We start from the raw sequence: 17,369 nt of genomic DNA, 5'->3' as shown, positions 1-17,369 counted from the left end.
AGTCGACTTAAACCACTGCACCCGAACACGCAGCTCTACAGTATGGGGATATTTTAACCGAAAAGGAAGTGATTCAGTCGTTTGCCGGCTTTGTGAGGTGGAAATGGCCTATCATAAAAGCACGACGGCTATGCACCAGCACCTCAAACGACGACATCCAGGAGCAGCTTCTGCAAAGGACAAACCACCGTAAGTTTTCAACTTTTTTACTAACGCTAGTTTTTACCCGTTAATTCATCCAGACCCCCCCCCCCCCCAGACATACACTCACTCATAGACAGAGATAAACACCCAACCTCCATAAATACAAAACTAATTTAAGCTGCTTAGCAGTAACATATAGCAGCTGCTGTTTAGTTGTTGTTTTTTTTATTTGTGGCCCATGCTGGCAAAATGAGTCTGAATGCGCGCAGGCTGATTATCAGAATCGGCGAAAGACGAAAATGTGAGACAGCGAATTGGCCGCAGGAGAAATGTTAACAAGGATAATGCACCACCTGCTAAACGTAGCCGTCGTGGACACTGTTAAAACATTGTTAAAGTGCTTGCAAAAGCAAAATGACAACGAACTCTTGATTTGTTTAATGTTTAATGTCGTTCATCCTATTTGAACGCTGTTTTTATACATAATGCTTCTCCAGCTTGATCTTATAGGTCAAAGTTATGCCATCTAATGGCTAGAAAGCAGTGCACCAGTAAAGGTGCCATCAGCTATGGCTGTTTAAACGCTATTTTTTGCAGTTATTTTTTGCAGCCATATCATATGTTCAACATTGGTGATTATCATTAATCTCTTACTGTTATGCTATGATAGCACATGGCATAACAGTAAGGCACATACATGGTTTATATATATCTATATATATCAACCAGATCCTTATCAAATTATTTTGATATTATGCTTTCCATATAATTATTTTGTAATTATTCGAATTCATCTGTGTGCTATGTGTGATTTATGATTTCAGGAACAAACAGAAAAGTCTGGAGGACTACTGTCAGAGAAGAAGTACACCATGCACCCCCCAGGAGGTGGCTGTACTTACTGAGAGCGTCTTAGCTGTGATTTTAAAAGACATGAGACCACTTGCTGTGGTTGAGGGTGAGGGATTCAAAGAAATGCTGACCACTTTCCAACCAGGATACACTCTGCCGTCTAGGCGTCATTTTACAAGCATGATGGAGAGAAAAGTTCCTGTTTGATCCAAACAGCTTTTTGAGACAGTAACCCGCCTTTGTTGCATCTAGGCTGGATTGTTGTAACGCACTTTATTGTGGGGTTACTGATGCATCCATTATGAGTCTGCAGCTTGTGCTGCAGCACGTCTTTAACTGCAACAAGTCTGAGCACATTAGCCCATTTTAATTTCACTCCACTCCCTACCTGTACATGTGAGGCTCGTTTAAAGTCTTTTATTTGTCTTTAATCTCTTAATGGGACTGCACGTGCTGTGAAACAATTCATTCACAAGCTTTAGTGCTACTTCAGGAAGTGCTTCCTGCTGCTCTCCATCAGTCTGGATGATGAGTCTTCAGCCTGAACTCACCTGTGAGCCACAAGAGCCCAAACATGGTTTGTATTTCACCTTCATGCAGTTGTGTTTATAGTGTACATGTTAGTTATTAATGCAGTCTGCACTCCTCTCTCACACAATGTCAGTCTGACTTTGTTTTAACCAGCTTCATTTCTACTTTACTGTAAATATAAAAGTTCCTGCACTACATCACAGTATGAGACCCTTACCTGTGACTCTGTAACTGAATGTGTTTATTGTAGTCTGAACGAATGTATCGTTCTTTATCACGCTGCTGTTGGATCTGTAGAGTTAACCTGCAGCTTCTGTTAAAGACCTGGATGAGCTCTATTGGTTAAAAGGGCTTTGAGGGCTTTGACAACAACCTCACCACTGAGCTGATGGAGCCTCTCGATGACTCGAAAGGTTAAAAACGTTAAACTCTACAGTCTCTGATCTGTTCACTCATCCATCAGTAATCTCCAATTCATTTTTGAGGTGAATGAATGAATGAAAGTGTGGAAACATGAATCCGACTGCCTGATAAACTCAAACTAGTCTCAATACAACAACATGCACTAAATGAAGAAACTAGGGAAGTGTAACAGAAACACAGAGCACACTCATGCTGTGTGAGAGATCACACAGCATGAGTGTGAAGCATGAAATGAACAACAGGAGACAATAAACACACAGCAGGAGAGAATCAACACAACACAAAGTGCACGAGACCAGAGACTCACAATAACACAGAGACTAACCTCACACAGGTGCCCAAACAGAGACACCTGACTGACTTCATAACAGGGACACCAAAGGACAAAACTCACAGAGGACCAGGAGGACAAAAGAACCAGACGTCACCTACAAGAAGCCCAGAGACACAACACTGAGACGTCATGGTAACAGGAACCAGGAACATTTCACCAAAAACATGAAGAAGTTACAGAAACTCAAACACTGGACCTACGACCCCGACAGAGCCGAGCTGAAGGAGGAACACCATCAGGACGCCACACCCCCAACCGCACTGAAATAACCTGTAATGACAACATCCACAGACCAACCAGGAGAGAGCACACAGAGCAGGACTGATCTCATTGGCTGGACGCTCGCTTCTATTTAAATCTAATGACAGCAGCTGCGTCACACCTGAACACGACACTTCTGCTCTCGTGATCTACAACTGTGACTTTAACGTCAGCGACACCAACATCTGACATTATTGTAACGACATGTTTCATTATGTCATCGTTTACAAGCTGCAGAGCAAACACGCTGAGGAGTCAGAGGTCAAAGGTCAGTGGTTTGATTCTCCTGTGAGCAGAGAGAGGATCTGAAAGTGCAGCAGGAAGTGTTGATCAGGAAGCTTTGGACAGTTTCAGACAGTAAAGGAGACTCTTTAATACGTCCTGATTCACACACAGTTACACAATGATGCCATCAATAACATGACCTGCTGCCATGTGTGGTTGCTGTGGGACACCAGGACCCCCTGACATCCCTGTAACAGACCCTTTGTGTGACGTCTCATCTAACCCATCAGCAAAGACACCAACAGTTCATCCACCCTCCTCTGGTCTCTGTGAGGAGCAGTGAGGGGCTCGTAGCGTCTCTGTGCTTTGACAAGATTTAAAGTCACCAACAGATTTTTGTGCCACTTTAAAACTGCACCACAATCTGAACTTGACAAGAACAATTCAATAGTAAAGCAAAGGGTTTAAGTTCTGTACGAGAGTTTAGATTTAGACGTTTGTCTCACTGGTGGATGCAGGCGATGCGTGCAGAGTGTCAGGCAGCAAAGTTACCTGTTAGTCTGTCCAGTAGGTGGTGCAGAGGGTGGAGGGGATTCTTCATGATGATAACAGCTTGTTTAATCATCACAGCCTCAGCAACTCATCAGAGTAACACAGCAGCATACTCACACAGAGAGCACACACCTGATGAGATCAAAGGGAAGCTGGAGGCGTCTCTCAGTCAGTGCAGACAGCATGAAGGCTGCAGCTGCCTCCCTGCTCCTGCTCCTGAGTCCCACCTTCATCCTTTCACTCTCACAGCTCAGGAGGTCAAGCGGGCACCTGTTAAGACCCTGGAGGTTGGTAGTTTGACTCCTGGCGGCTCCAGGCTGCATGCTAAACATCCTCGGGCGGGACGCGAACACAAAGTTAGATGCATTGGACTGTGGATGTGTGTGCGTTAGACAGAAAGAACTTTGATAGAAAAAGCACAGAAAGAAGTGTTTGTGTGAGGCGAGTTTCATACAGCCAGTAAATATTGAGTAAAGTGAGAGTTCAGGTGGTGTAGAAGAGCACTACATGAGAACCAATCACAGCACAGACTCCAACAGGACAGGAGGCTTTCAGCCAGTTTGGACTGAACAGCTGTCATTTCTACAAACCTGTCAAAATGTATGATGTGTTCAATGCTGTGATCATGATGTGCTGTTAGAGCCATTAGAGCAGGCTGTAGGTGTCGCAGGTGCAGTGGTTGGTATCATATCTCATTGATGTCATTAGTAGGAGGTAAGTGCACAGTTTCACTGACATGCAGCTGACACCATTTTTCTTTTGCCTGTCCTGACCTGTAACCATCAGAATAATCAGAACAATCTGAAAGCCAAGAAAAATGCCCCCACAGTTATTTCCCAAAGGGATCATTATGGCTTTGCTATGCTAAATGTAATAGATTTGTTTTACTTTTGAGTTATTACACTCAGGACAGACAGGACTGGGACGAGACAAAAGAAAGACAAAGTAAAGATAAGGAGAGAAACATAGAGGAGAAGAGGGACAGAGAGAAAAGACTAAAATCTGTTTGATCCCATCCTGCAGAAAAACAAGCAAAAAGAAACAAAAAGAAACAAAAAGAAGCAAAAAGAAACAAAAAGAAGCAAAAAGAAGCAAAAAGAAACAAAAAGAAACAAAAAGAAGCAAAAAGAAGCAAAAAGAAGCAAAAAGAAGCAAAAAGAAACAAAAAGAAGCAAAAAGAAACAAAAAGAAACAAAAAGAAACAAAAAGAAGCAAAAAGAAACAAAAAGAAACAAAAAGAAGCAAAAAGAAACAAAAAGAAGCAAAAAGAAGCAAAAAGAAACAAAAAGAAGCAAAAAGAAGCAAAAAGAAACAAAAAGAAGCAAAAAGAAACAAAAAGAAGCAAAAAGAAACAAAAAGAAGCAAAAAGAAACCAGCACACCAAGGAAACAACAACAACTTTATTTATAGAGCACATTTAAAAACCAGCTGTACACCAAAGTGCTTAACATAAGACACAGAGAAGTAACACGAGTCTTATGAGGCCTCAGCAAAGTATCAAATATACTCACAGGTCAATGGCACTAATACACAGGGGTAATATAAAACATAATGAAAGCACAAGGCATTAAAAATATGTATAAGGGAAAATAGAGTAAGTCTAAGGTGCGAGCATGAACGAGCAGGAAAGGCGAGATTAAACAAACAGGTTTTTAACCGTGATTTAAAAGAATCACGATCAGAAGGTTATTCCACAACTCTGGTGCAGCCAGGGCAAACGCCCGGTCACCTCTAGACTTCAGCCGAGATCCAGGCTGCACCAAGAGTAACTGAGTAGATGATCAGGCAGGAACGTACGATTTAAGCAGTTCCTTAAGGTAGCTCGGTGCCGTGTTGTTGGTAAACCACAGCAAACCACAGCAGCAGCATCATGTGCACCAGTAACAGTAACTAATAAACACTGAATCCTACTGAGCAGCACACTGGACTGATAATGCACGATGTGTTTAGTGTCAGCAGCCCAGGACGACACAGTGTGTGTCTGTGTACACCTGTGTGTGTGAGCTTGTGTTCAAAAGGTTTCCATCAAGCCACATGATACACATCAGCTAAAGTGCAGGAATGTGTTGATGACTGAAACAATGCTGTGTTGAACGTCAGAGTTTTCATTTCACACCATATTGTTACACAAGTGTTCTTCTTAACGCACAAGTGTTGGTCACAGAGCTCGATGTGCTGGAACTTTTTACATGTTCATGTTTCCCCAACACAATATGATTAGAAAACACTCCAACCATCTATTCTGGGAGATTTCATACAATCAATGAGTTAAACTGCAGGAATGTCTTAAAGACATAAGGACCTGGATGGCCTCTAACTTTCTGCTTCTTAACTCAGATCAAACTGAGGTTATTGTACTCGGCCCTGAAAAGCTTAGAAATATGGTATCTAACCAGATTCTTCCTCTGGATGGCATTACCTTGGCCTCCAGTAACGCTGTGAGGAACCTTGGAGTCATTTTTGACCAGGACATGTCCTTCAACGCTCATATTAAACAAATATGTAAGACTGCTTTCTTCCATTTGTGCAAATATCCTCTTAGTTGTTATTAATCTCGGCTCTGCCACCGTTTCTGGAACTGGGGACCATCACACTCCTCTGAGCTCTGTCTATAGGTTCACTTTTAGCTCCCACTCTGACTAAACCATCACACTAAACTGGTGCTACTTCCTCCTAAACCAGTCCATATTTCCTCTGGCATCGTCTGTCTTTCCTGTATGTCACTGACAGAACAGGAACTGTTCTTCACCGTGTTCTTCGTTCGCTCCGGTCAGCTGAGCGGCCGTTGCTCTCAGTCCCCAAATCAGGGCTGAAACTGAGGAGACGGAGCGTTCTCCATCGTGGCTCCTCTGGAATAATCTTCCTCTTCACACGAGGCAGTCGACATCAGTGCTGCTTTTAAATCCAGAGAAACACATTTTTATTTGCTTGTTTTTGACTCAGTGGTTAACTGACTTGTATTTACTTACATTTTATTGTTTTTGCTATGTTTGTAATTTTATCCTATTTATTATTCTTATTGTATCTATTATGTTTCTATTGTTCAGTACTTTGGTCAGCCTTGTGTGTTTTTAAAGTGCTATATAAATAAACTATGATGGTGATGATACACTCAGGCTGTGTCACTCTGTGACCTCTGACCCTCAGTGTCCTCTGACCCTCAGTGACCTCTGACCTTCACTGACCTCTGACCCTCAGTGTCCTCTGACCCTCAGTGTCCTCTGACCCTCAGTGACCTCTGACCTTCACTGACCTCTGACCCTCAGTGTCCTCTGACCCTCAGTGTCCTCTAACTCTCACTGACCTCTGACCCTCAGTGTCCTCTGACTCTCACTGACCTCTGACCCTCAGTGTCCTCTGACCCTCAGTGTCCTCTGACTCTCACTGACCTCTGACCCTCAGTGTCCTCTGACTCTCACTGACCTCTGACCCTCAGTGTCCTCTGACCCTCAGTGTCCTCTGACTCTCACTGACCTCTGACCCTCAGTGTCCTCTGACTCTCACTGACCTCTGACCCTCAGTGTCCTCTGACTCTCACTGACCTCTGACCCTCAGTGTCCTCTGACCCTCAGTGTCCTCTGACTCTCACTGACCTCTGACCCTCAGTATCCTCTGACTCTCACTGACCTCTGACCTCCTGTTGCAGGTGTGTGTGCTGCTGCTGTCTGCAGGTGAGTTGATGAAGTCAAACCATCAGTGAGGCTCCAACAAGAACACAAACACATTTGATGCCAGTCACAGATTTATGCATCACTCTGTTTGTGTCTGCTGATCCAATAAAGCTCTGATCCTGGAGATCCCTCCAGATCCTGTGCCAGCAGGAAGTGATGTCACTGCGCTGCAGACAGAGCAATGGTGACATCATCACAGCTCATTTCTTCTTTAATGGAAGTCATGTTGGAAATAAATCAGAGTTCATCATCACAAACGTCCAGCAGTCTGATGAAGGTCTCTACTCCTGTGCTACTGATGTGTTTGGAGAATCTCCTCAGGGCTTTCTGAGGGTCAGAGGTCAGACAATGACATCACATCCTGTATAAAGACCTGAACTCACCTGAAGTAAAAATAAGCTGACTGAACCATCTTCACCATGTCTCCTGCAGATCCTCCTCCTCATCTCCACACCTGCACCTCCTCTAATCCTGTGAACTCTCCTGCTCTTGTTTGGCCTGTAACAGACTCCTCCGCTCCTCCCTCCTCCTCCACCCTCGTGCTGGTTGTAGCAGGTCTGGTATCGGTGGTTCTTCTTCTTCTGCTGGTTTGGGGAGTTCTCTGGAGGAAACAGAATGAAATCTTTCAGAGTTTAAAGCATGATGTCAAAGCTAGAAGGTCTCCTGACTGCAGACTGGGAGCTGACGCCACAGTAGAGCGGGTAGAACAGGAACCAGTGTGAAACAAACTCTCTCTGGATCAGCTGAAGGCTTTTCAGCGAGTTTTTAGGACGTCCTGATAATAATGAATTATGGTCGTCCAGCCTGGAAGTAATAAATGCAGGAACTAGATCTTCTTTTATGAGTTCTTATATTATCTGATCAGGCCGTTTGCTCCTGTTAAAGATAAATGTGCATCGAACGTTGTGGGTATTCATGAGTCTAACAGTTTAAACCTGTGTGTGACGTTGTGTCCTTGAACGGCCCTGACAGACGGCTGTAGTCCATAATATTAATGTTTCCTGCTGACTGAAATAAGCAGCTGAGCTCTGTGAGGGCAGAGCTGCTGCTAACAGGTGAGTCTGTTACCTGGACTGGACTGAGTGAGCTGCTGTGTCACAGCTTTATCAGTGACACACTCAGCATGTGTGTGTGTGATATGTCATAGTGCTTGAAACACACATGAAAATATATTAAAGGTTGATTCTTTGTTCTTTTGGTTTGTGGAACAAAAATCAGCGATGAAGAAACGCTGGCGTAAAACTTGGTGTAGAAGTGCAACAAACATAAGCCGGCTCATTTGATGCTGTGACGCTTGAAAAGGATTTGCGCACCTACATCATTATTTACGGTTTAAATTGTGCTGCCTTCAGGTGCACCTGGTAAATTCAGGAATCTCTACTCCAAACCACAGCAGGTTGTTTTAGAGGCTTTTCTGGGTTAATGTTGGTTTGTTGGCAGAAACATGTCTGTGATCGCTGTGTTGTTCTTTTTGATGCAGGATTTCATGTAACTCGGTGCTAAAATCATAACAATGAAGTTGAACAGTTCTAGTGCTCATGCGTCAGCTAGCATGCGGCAGCTAGCATGCGGCAGCTAGCATGCGGCAGCTAGCATGCAGCCTGTTTCAGTTGCTCCTGCTTTTACTCTTTACTCTAATTTTTTCTTACTTATTTCTTTGTCCTTTACTGAGTGTGTTCATCTGTTTAAAAGCTTTCTTTTCAAACATGTGGATGGAGAGAGTTTTTGTTCTGCTGTTGCTTTCACTGAGGAATGGGAGCGCAGCACAGCAGCTACACACCAGAGATCAGCTGAGCCGCCTGATGCTGCTGTTGCAGATTAACTGGTGTCTCAGATTAACTGGAGACGGTCAAACAGATGTGTGACAGACTTTAAGGAGCTGCTGCCAACAAACCAGCAAATAAACACTGAATATTTCATGTGTGACATTTGTGAGGTGGCCTTAAACACAGTCCGTCAGTCTTTTTGCTCTTGAACAGTGAAATATTAAAAACTGTCTGGAGTTTATTTGGTGATGTTCTCGTACACGAGGCGAAAACAGCAAACAAACGTCACAGTAAATCTTTCCAGCTGATGTTAGGCATCCTCCACCTGCTGAATCCACTTCAGCCTCTTCCTGCTCATGTTCCTGTTTAGAGGCACAGTCGGCCTGTAAATGGAGAAAACTGAACACAGGAATATTTGGATTTGCTTCTTTTTCTCTGCTCATGTTCAACTTGTCTGATTCAAGCTGGGAATATTTATTAGAAACAAAGTGAATAATATTATTTTATTATCACGTTGATGCAGCACATGGTTCAGTTAGCTTTGTATAAACACGTGTTAGAAATGTTCTTCAATCAGCTCTTTTTACTCTCATTTCACAGCCAGTACTTTTTACTTTTACTTCAGTAAAGAAGTTGAATTAGTAATTGGAGTATTTTTAACAGTAGTACTTCTACTTCAGTACACACTGTGTGTACTTTTACCACCTGTGTCTGAGACCTCCTTCAGGGTCCACCTGAAGCTCTCAGTCTGCTGTGGAAAAAGGAAATCCAGGTGAGTTTCTCCTGATCACCTGAGGCCGTCATTACTGTGTGAACCCACACACCACTCCTCACTCCTCCCACCCGCTGCACACAGTCACTGAGTACAGACCGGCTGATTCCTGTAAAGGGAGAGGCAGGAAGAGGCGGAGCAACACCTGAAAAACAAGAAGCCCAACGTCATTTTGCAGAAGTGAAAGTGTGAGAGAGCAGCAGCAGAGCTGCAGTCGAGTCCTGTTTGTCTCTAAAAGAAGATTCACTGGAGTCCATCAGGTTCCTCTCAGCAACAGTGGTGAGTGCAGCTGATCACACTTCCTGCTTCTACACAAATCTTCACTCTGTTCACTTCATCAGGACTCATCACAGTCACACTGGATCCATAGAAATCTGCTCATGTAACCACAGATCCACTGTAGGAGCATCGAGCTGCTGCTTCAGTCTCACTGTGGCTCTGCTCAGGACTGTGGACTCAGGCTGTGCTCTGGACTTCAGACTGACTCCACACTTCCTGGTTATTCATCACTTCCTGTTCCTCTTAGATTGATTCTGGATCTGATTGATCATAAGGATTACAGACGTGAAAACACCTATTTATTCTTTGTTGATATAAAGCCTTTGATACTGTAAACCAGCAGATTTTGGTCAGTACTTCAAAAAGTCATTCACACATTTTACAAAGATTATCTGACTTAGTGTATCCTGTAAGAGTCACAGATGATCCTCAATCATTCAGAAAACAGTCGATGCTGCACTTTATAACTTTGTGTGGAAACATGAATCTCATTATTTAGACAGATGTGTTTGAATCATCCTGATAATCAGGCTTTAAACATGTCAGAGTTCCACACATCAGCTGTGATATTCAAGCTGACCTGGATCAAACATGTCATCAGACACAAACATAGATGATGCTGTTTAATCCCAAAGCTTATTTAAACAAACTGGAGGACAGAATTCCTCCTTAAATGGGATTCTGATCAAATCCACTGATCTCGTTTTCACACACAGGCTTTATCATGGTGGCTTCTTCTCTACTAACATCAATCTTTGATTTGGACAAACAAATATGTGAAACACAAAAATAAATCAATGTTTTCTGAGGATCCAGAATAACATGAATGATGTATCCCAGCGAGTGACTGGAAAAGTTCATCTTCTTCCACATCCTGAGTTTGTGAGGATGTTCCAGTATCTGTGAGAGAAAACAGGACAGTTTTTACTGACGCACAAATGGACCAAATATACAGACACCTCTGAATAAACATGTTCTCATCAATGCCATTAAAATACTGGATCAACAGTTAATAACACATTTCTGAGGTTTGTGATTCATCGTCCTCCTCACTGTCAGCTCTACTGGAACAGTCACTGTTTAATATTAATGGCTCGTTGATCTGGACGTACAATAAGAAGTATTCAGTCACCAACAAGGTCGAAGTTTACTTCACAGTGATTGATGGAAAATATCCAACAAACTGATTTATTCAAGTATACAAATGATCTGGATGAATCTTGGACCTTCTGTAAAACAGAGAAACAATTTCACATCTTTGTAACGACTGTATTTATCTTCATCCCCAAACGTTGATCCTGTCCATCTGGACGCTGCACTGTACAGCAGACACTACGATGTTAGGTTTGTGTTTGGATGAACCAGTTTGTGTCTGAGTGTGTTGCTGGGTCTCCACCAGTTACTCTGAGAACTGAAGAAGCTTCTCTGATGAAACGTCTTCAAGAAACTCAAAGAAGTCCAGACGCTTTTCTCTCCAAGCTCCTCAGACTACTGACGCTTGTTTCTCTCTTTGTAAAATGAAATTTAAAGTGAATTTTGAATCAAATGTTTCTCTTCTTTCTCCCTCAGAGTGCAGACATGTCTGCTGCCAGCAATCTGCGATCTGAAGATCAGTTTCTGTGCTCCATCTGTCTGGATGTGTTCACTGATCCAGTCTCTACATCATGTGGACACAACTTCTGCAAAACCTGCATCAGTCAGCACTGGGACATGAATGTCATCTGTCAGTGTCCCATGTGTAAAGAGACTTTCTACACTCGACCTCAGCTGAAGATCAACACGTTGTTCTCTGAGATGGTTGCTCAGTTCAGACGTGAAGCTCAGCAGAAAGCCAGCAGCAGCAGCTCAGAGCAACAAGCTGCCAAACCAGGAGAAGTTCCCTGTGACGTCTGCACTGGAACCAGACTGAAGGCCCTGAAGTCCTGCCTGGTGTGTCAGACCTCCTACTGCCAGACTCACCTGGAGCCTCATCTGACAGTGAAACGTCTGAATAGACATCAGCTGGTTGATGCTGTGGAGAACCTGGAAGGCAGGATGTGCACGAAGCACGATAAACTCCTGGAGCTGTTCTGTAAGACCGACCAGACATGTGTCTGCGTGCTCTGCTCTGTTTTAGACCACAAGAATCACGAGTTTGTTCCTCTGAGAGAAGAATATGAAGGAAAGAAGGCAGAGCTGGAGAAGACAGAGGCTGAGATTCAGCAGATGATCCAGAAGAGACGACTGAAGATTCAGGAGATCACAGAGTCGGTGAAGATGAGTAAAGATGCTGCAGACAGACAGAAAGCAGAAGGTGTTCAGGTCCTCACGGCTCTGATGGAGTCTGTTGAGAGACGCCTGAAGGAGCTCATGAAGGAGATCGAAGACAAACAGGAAGCTACAGAGAAACAGGCTGAAGGACTCATCAAAGATCTGGAACAGGAAATCTCTGAGCTGATGGAGAGAAGCTCTGAGGTGGAGCAGCTCTCATGCTCTGAAGACCACCTCCACCTCCTCCAAAGCTTCTCCTCCCTGAAAGCTGCTCCACCCAGCAAGGACTGGACAGAGGTCAGAGTTCATCCACCATCATATGAGGGGACTGTGGGGAGAGCTGTGGATCAGCTGGAGGAGACAATCAGGAAACTCATGAAGAAGAAGCTGTTAGAGGCTGAGCTGCAGAGGGTGCAGCAGCATGAGGTGGATGTGACTCTGGATCCTGATACAGCAAATCCCTGGCTCATCCTGTCTGATGATGGAAAACAAGTGTACTGTGGTGATGTGGAGAAGAAACTTCCAAACAACCCAGAGAGATTTTCTTACTGTGCTATGGTTTTAGGAGAGCAGAGTTTCTCTTCAGGCAGATTTTACTTTGAGGTTCAGGTTAAAGGAAAGACTGCGTGGATTTTAGGAGTGGCCACAGAGTCGATCAACAGGAAGGGAGACATCACACTGAGTCCTCAGGATGGTTTCTGGACTGTGATGCTGAGAAATGGAAATGAGTACGAAGCTCTTGCTGGTCCTTCAGTCCCCCTCTGTCTCCATCCTGGTCCTGAGAAGGTGGGGGTGTTTGTGGATTATCAGGAGGGTCTGGTCTCCTTTTATGATGTAGGTGCTGCAGCTCTGATCTACTCCTTTACTGGCTGCTCCTTCACTCACAAACTCCACCCATTCTTCAGTCCCAGTCTGAATTATGGAGGTAAAAACTCTGCACCTCTGATCATCTGTCCTGTCAATAACATTAATCGATCCCTTTCATTGGAAGAATCGCTTGATTTCTATTCTGATTCTGATTGAAGGGAACAAATGAACATGTTGAGTGTAAATCCTCTACAGTCTCCATGTTTCTATAGAATCTGATCATCAGGACTCTGATTCACACTTTGATTCTCATGGAGTTTGATTTGAACAGAAGAAAAGTTGAATCAGGAAATGTTCCCACTGATGGAGACTCGAGCTGAAGAGCAAATATCAGAGAACAAATGTCCAAAAGCTTCATTTCCAATAAAGTTTGTTCAATGCTTTGAGTGAATCCAGACTCATGTGTGGCTGTTATACGGAGCATCAGAGTCCAGCTGAGTTATGTTGGATACAAACTGCTTATTTTGGCTCTGTGAGGAGTTTTGTTCACTGAAAACTGATGAGACGGATAATATTCAAAGAACTCTGTAGAGATTCATGCATCCATGTTCTCCACCTGCAGGTGTGGAGGAGAAAGGTGGAGCACAGACTGCTGCATCCTTCCAGTCACATCATTTTGATGATTATATTTGCATGTTGTGATGATTTGGGTTAAAGACAAACAGAGTTGAACGGCTGCAGTCACAGCATGAAGACGATGCTGAAGCTGAGCTGTCAGTGAACATGTTTCACTGTGATTTGATTTGAAGAATAGAAAGTGTGTGTGGCTGCTGACAGCTGCAGTCTCTGCTAGTCTGCATAACACACACACAACTTTCCCCCTGAGGCAACGATGCAGCAACAACACAACAGCTGCAGACACACACACGATTGTGCGCTCCCTTTCAGTCTGAACTCTCAAACACACAAACAAACTCTATCAATGTCGTACTGTTAAAGAACTCCTCCTTCTTCAGTAACAATGATTTGAGGTCTCTACCAGTGTCTCTTGTTTTGACCTTTGACCTCTTTATTCCTTATAACCAAAAAACCCTTTTATCTGATATTTTCACCTTATTGATTGATTATATATATCTATTATATTTTCTCACCTTATTTTGACCTTTGACCTATGTCCTTGTTAGCCTTGATCTTCCTTCATCAAACGTGAAATTTCTTTCACCTTTGAACTTAAAGCTTAAATCAAACCTTTGTTAAAAAGCTTCTTACCAACTTGTAATTCCAACTCTCTGCATTAAACACGTATCTTATCATATAAACACTGGATCACTGAGAGAACTTTAGGCAGAACCAAATGAAGCAGCTGACCTCGTCAAACTCACAGCGACAGTAACTGACAGTGAATTATTTTAATCTTCTTCATTGTATTTGTTAGAAACATTTATTTTCCTTTAATTGGACTTTGGTTAAGTTCAATCCGATGTATTAACCGACCTTTGAGGTGAAGTGCAGCTGCGAAGAACGCTACGGCAGGCAATGAGGTGCGTTTAATGTCGCTTTGTTAATTTGAGCGTCCATAAATTGAATGTCTTATTTTTTCTTACTTTATTATTGCTCATTTATTGGAGAATTAGGCCATTTAATCAAGATAGATTTTATGTTGTTGGTGGTAAAGATCTGGATGGATATTTTATTCTGTGTTTCTATTTTTCAGTTTTACTTTTCAAGACTTGGTGAATTGCCTTTTTCTACTTTTTGTTTAGTTTTGTTAAAATTAGCAGCAGTGAGAAGTGTTGTTGTCGGTCTTGAATATATTTGATGTAGCCCATACTGTTAAGGTAAGTGTCATGTTTTTAGTTGTTAGTCTGATGAAGAATCTTTTATTTTTCTCCAAAAGTTGATTGTGTTTATCTGGACATAGTGTTTTTCAGGTCCAGCTGAATGCAGGTTTCCCCAGTCTTATACGTTGTGACAGCCACTATGGTGTGGTGTCCCTTTAAGACACCCAAGTCGAGGGTTGATGGTGTCATCAGTTTGTGCCGCTGCTCTCTCTCTCTGGGATTATGAGGACACGTGCCTGCACGCTTCTGCTTAACGAGGGACGGATTTACGTTTTCTTCTTGTTTTGTTTGCAACGCTTGGGTTGTATGAACGCTGGGCGTTATGTTGTTGAGCCGCAGCCGTTCAGCCGGGCTTTTATATGGTTGTTGAAGAAGGCGTATTAAAGAACCACCGTGGATTACCGATACCAGCGTGGGTGTGTGTTCTTCCGACTAGCCTGCTAGGTGTTTTGCCGCCTCCTCTCAACCACGCAACACAACCCAACGTTCCAACGTGTCAGGAGCATCAGCACAGCTGAAATGCATTTTTTCTAAGCACCGCGTCTCTGTGGCTTTTAAACCCCAAAACACGCTACAACAAAAATGGATCCACCCCAAGGATGGGGTCCCCCGGTGTAGTTTCCACTGTGAGAGACTGTGGGCTTCCTCAGAGTGAGGCTGAGAGCGGCAGGCCCAGGTGGAGTCTGACCTGTGGCCCTTCAGATAAAGCTGAAAACGGCCAATATATGATATTAAATATAAAATATAATTAAAAAACAACATCAGAATGAACAACGAGCTGCTGTTAAGAACTCCCGACGTCCATCCAAGGCCCGATTGGTTTTTGTTTCCATGACAACAACAACCGTATGTGGAAAAGACCAAAAACTGAAGCGGTGAAAAAGTTTTGTTGCAGATTAACTATTAACTTTATGTTATTCATTGTCAGCTCGTGCCATCATTAAAGCATGTTAGAACACACATGTAGGATTTCACGAATCATCGCTCCTAAATTTAATCGTATCCATTAGAGATGGCACGATACCACTTTATGTCCGATACCGATACCGATATCATAAATTTGGATATCTGCCGATACCGATATGAATCCGATATAGTGTTTTTTAATCAACAAAACTGTTTTTTAAATATCTTGCTGCATTTTGCAAGTCTGCAAGTTCATACTCAAGTTTAAAACAACAACTACACTAAAGCTATTCTGTTATACCTGTATACAAAAAAAATATTTCATAGTTCAGCAATACTGATCAATCTAATAAACTTAAACCTACACCATCCTCCCTATTCTGGTATTTTAAAGAGTACTTAGCGTAAATATTAAGCAACCTAACTAATAGGGTTCCAACTCCCAGCAACAACATAAATAAATAAAAAATAGGGAACCACCCCTCACGCTCCACCTCATGATGCTTAATCGACGTAATCAACCTTAATTTGATGCAGTGTGAAAAAAATGCACAGAAATCAATTATTTTTCAAGAAATATTAAATAGATTCAACATCTTTCTTCAACAAAATTGCAGACTGCACAGATGGTACCTTCCCAAAGGAAAAAGTACTATAGCTTACTAGGGTATATATATTAGACTTAATAGTCACTATATACAGTAATTGACTTCTATTCATTTTACATCAAATTAAAACTTTGGGTGTCAAATAATTATTTATTAAAAGCTCGACATTTTAAATGAGAATAAGAAAGAAAAGTATGTCTTTGTGCCCCCTTTTCCCAGTTAATGCCCTACGGCCCCCCTGGCTAAACTTTGCTAGATCCGCCCCTGCACAGTTACCAGCCGTCAGCTACGTAGAAAAAGATCCTCGAGTAGAAAGTAATATTAAATAAATTCTAACAGCAGCTGATCAAGCTTAAACGTGCTGCTGTTGTTCAGCCGCTGGTTTCCTCTTTCTGGTGCAAAGTGGGCCAAAAACAAACAAGAGAGACGGACTCGCGACAGAAAAGCCGATCAGCTGATCATTAAGCAGTTTCATGATTGAAGTAGCAGCCGGAGAGGCAGTCGCTCCATATATCGCTTGTTAAGCTTAACGCAGGAATGCTTTACAAACATTCAGAGATGGACTTACACACTTGCTTTACTTCTCTCGGGGATAACTTTGTCGGAGATGAAATGCCAGGTTGCTAGCGAAGCTCCAAATGCTATCCAGACCACCGACAGGTCCCGCATGCCACAGCCGCTCTATCACGTGATGCATACTGCTCCGACGTGCTAACGTTCTGAGGCGAGTTACGGCGTGTTGCAAGTTTTGTGAGGTGCTTTCGTGATATTTAATGGATCGGATTACATTTTTTATTTTTCTCCGATATCCGATCCAGTAATTTAGGTCAGTATCGGACCGATACCGATACGTAATATCGGATCGGTCCATCTCTAGTATCCATAACAACTGTGTGTACGTGTTCGCTTTGAAAACATCACGTTCTTTATGTTGGTTGGTTTAGACGAGTGATCTCCAGGATGAATGAGGGCAGAGGCCCGTTTCATGGAGACTGTTTAAGTGTAAACCTGGATTAAAAGCCACATTTGAACACCTTCATCAGAGGCTGTGACCATGTTGAAGGACTGATGCTGACGTGCTCTGACACTCATTAGCATAGAAAACAAAGTGGTGAAAGCACAGAGCCCTGAGGAGCTCCACTGGACG

At 42.9% G+C, this 17,369-nt stretch overlaps 1 protein-coding gene across 2 annotated transcripts; it reads left to right on the top strand.

Moving 5' to 3' along the window:
• Positions 1–9,415: 9,415 nt before the first annotated feature.
• LOC113009827 (E3 ubiquitin-protein ligase TRIM21-like) lies at positions 9,416–13,318 on the top strand. Of its 2 annotated transcripts, XM_026148428.1 has the most exons (3): positions 9,416–9,531; positions 9,616–9,810; positions 11,380–13,318. In XM_026148428.1, the coding sequence occupies exon 3, from the start codon at positions 11,389–11,391 to the stop codon at positions 13,081–13,083; it is 1,695 nt and encodes a 564-aa protein (XP_026004213.1). In that variant the 5' UTR covers positions 9,416–9,531; positions 9,616–9,810; positions 11,380–11,388; the 3' UTR covers positions 13,084–13,318. The 2 variants fall into 2 exon arrangements, with proteins under 2 accessions (XP_026004213.1, XP_026004207.1); XM_026148422.1 differs by having other exon boundaries at positions 9,416–9,810.
• The last annotated feature ends 4,051 nt before the right edge of the window (positions 13,319–17,369 follow it).

Source organism: Astatotilapia calliptera, chromosome 3, assembly GCF_900246225.1.
Source record: "Astatotilapia calliptera chromosome 3, fAstCal1.2, whole genome shotgun sequence".
In the NCBI taxonomy this organism is placed as follows: Eukaryota; Metazoa; Chordata; class Actinopteri; order Cichliformes; family Cichlidae; genus Astatotilapia; species Astatotilapia calliptera.
Note: the sequence above shows the minus strand (reverse complement) of the source record. Positions and strands in the feature narration are given on the sequence as shown.

Excerpts from the sequence above, each read along its gene's own strand:
- LOC113009827 (XM_026148428.1), top strand. The coding sequence starts at position 11,389 with ATGTCTGCTGCCAGCAATCTGCGATCTGAAGATCAGTTTCTGTGCTCC.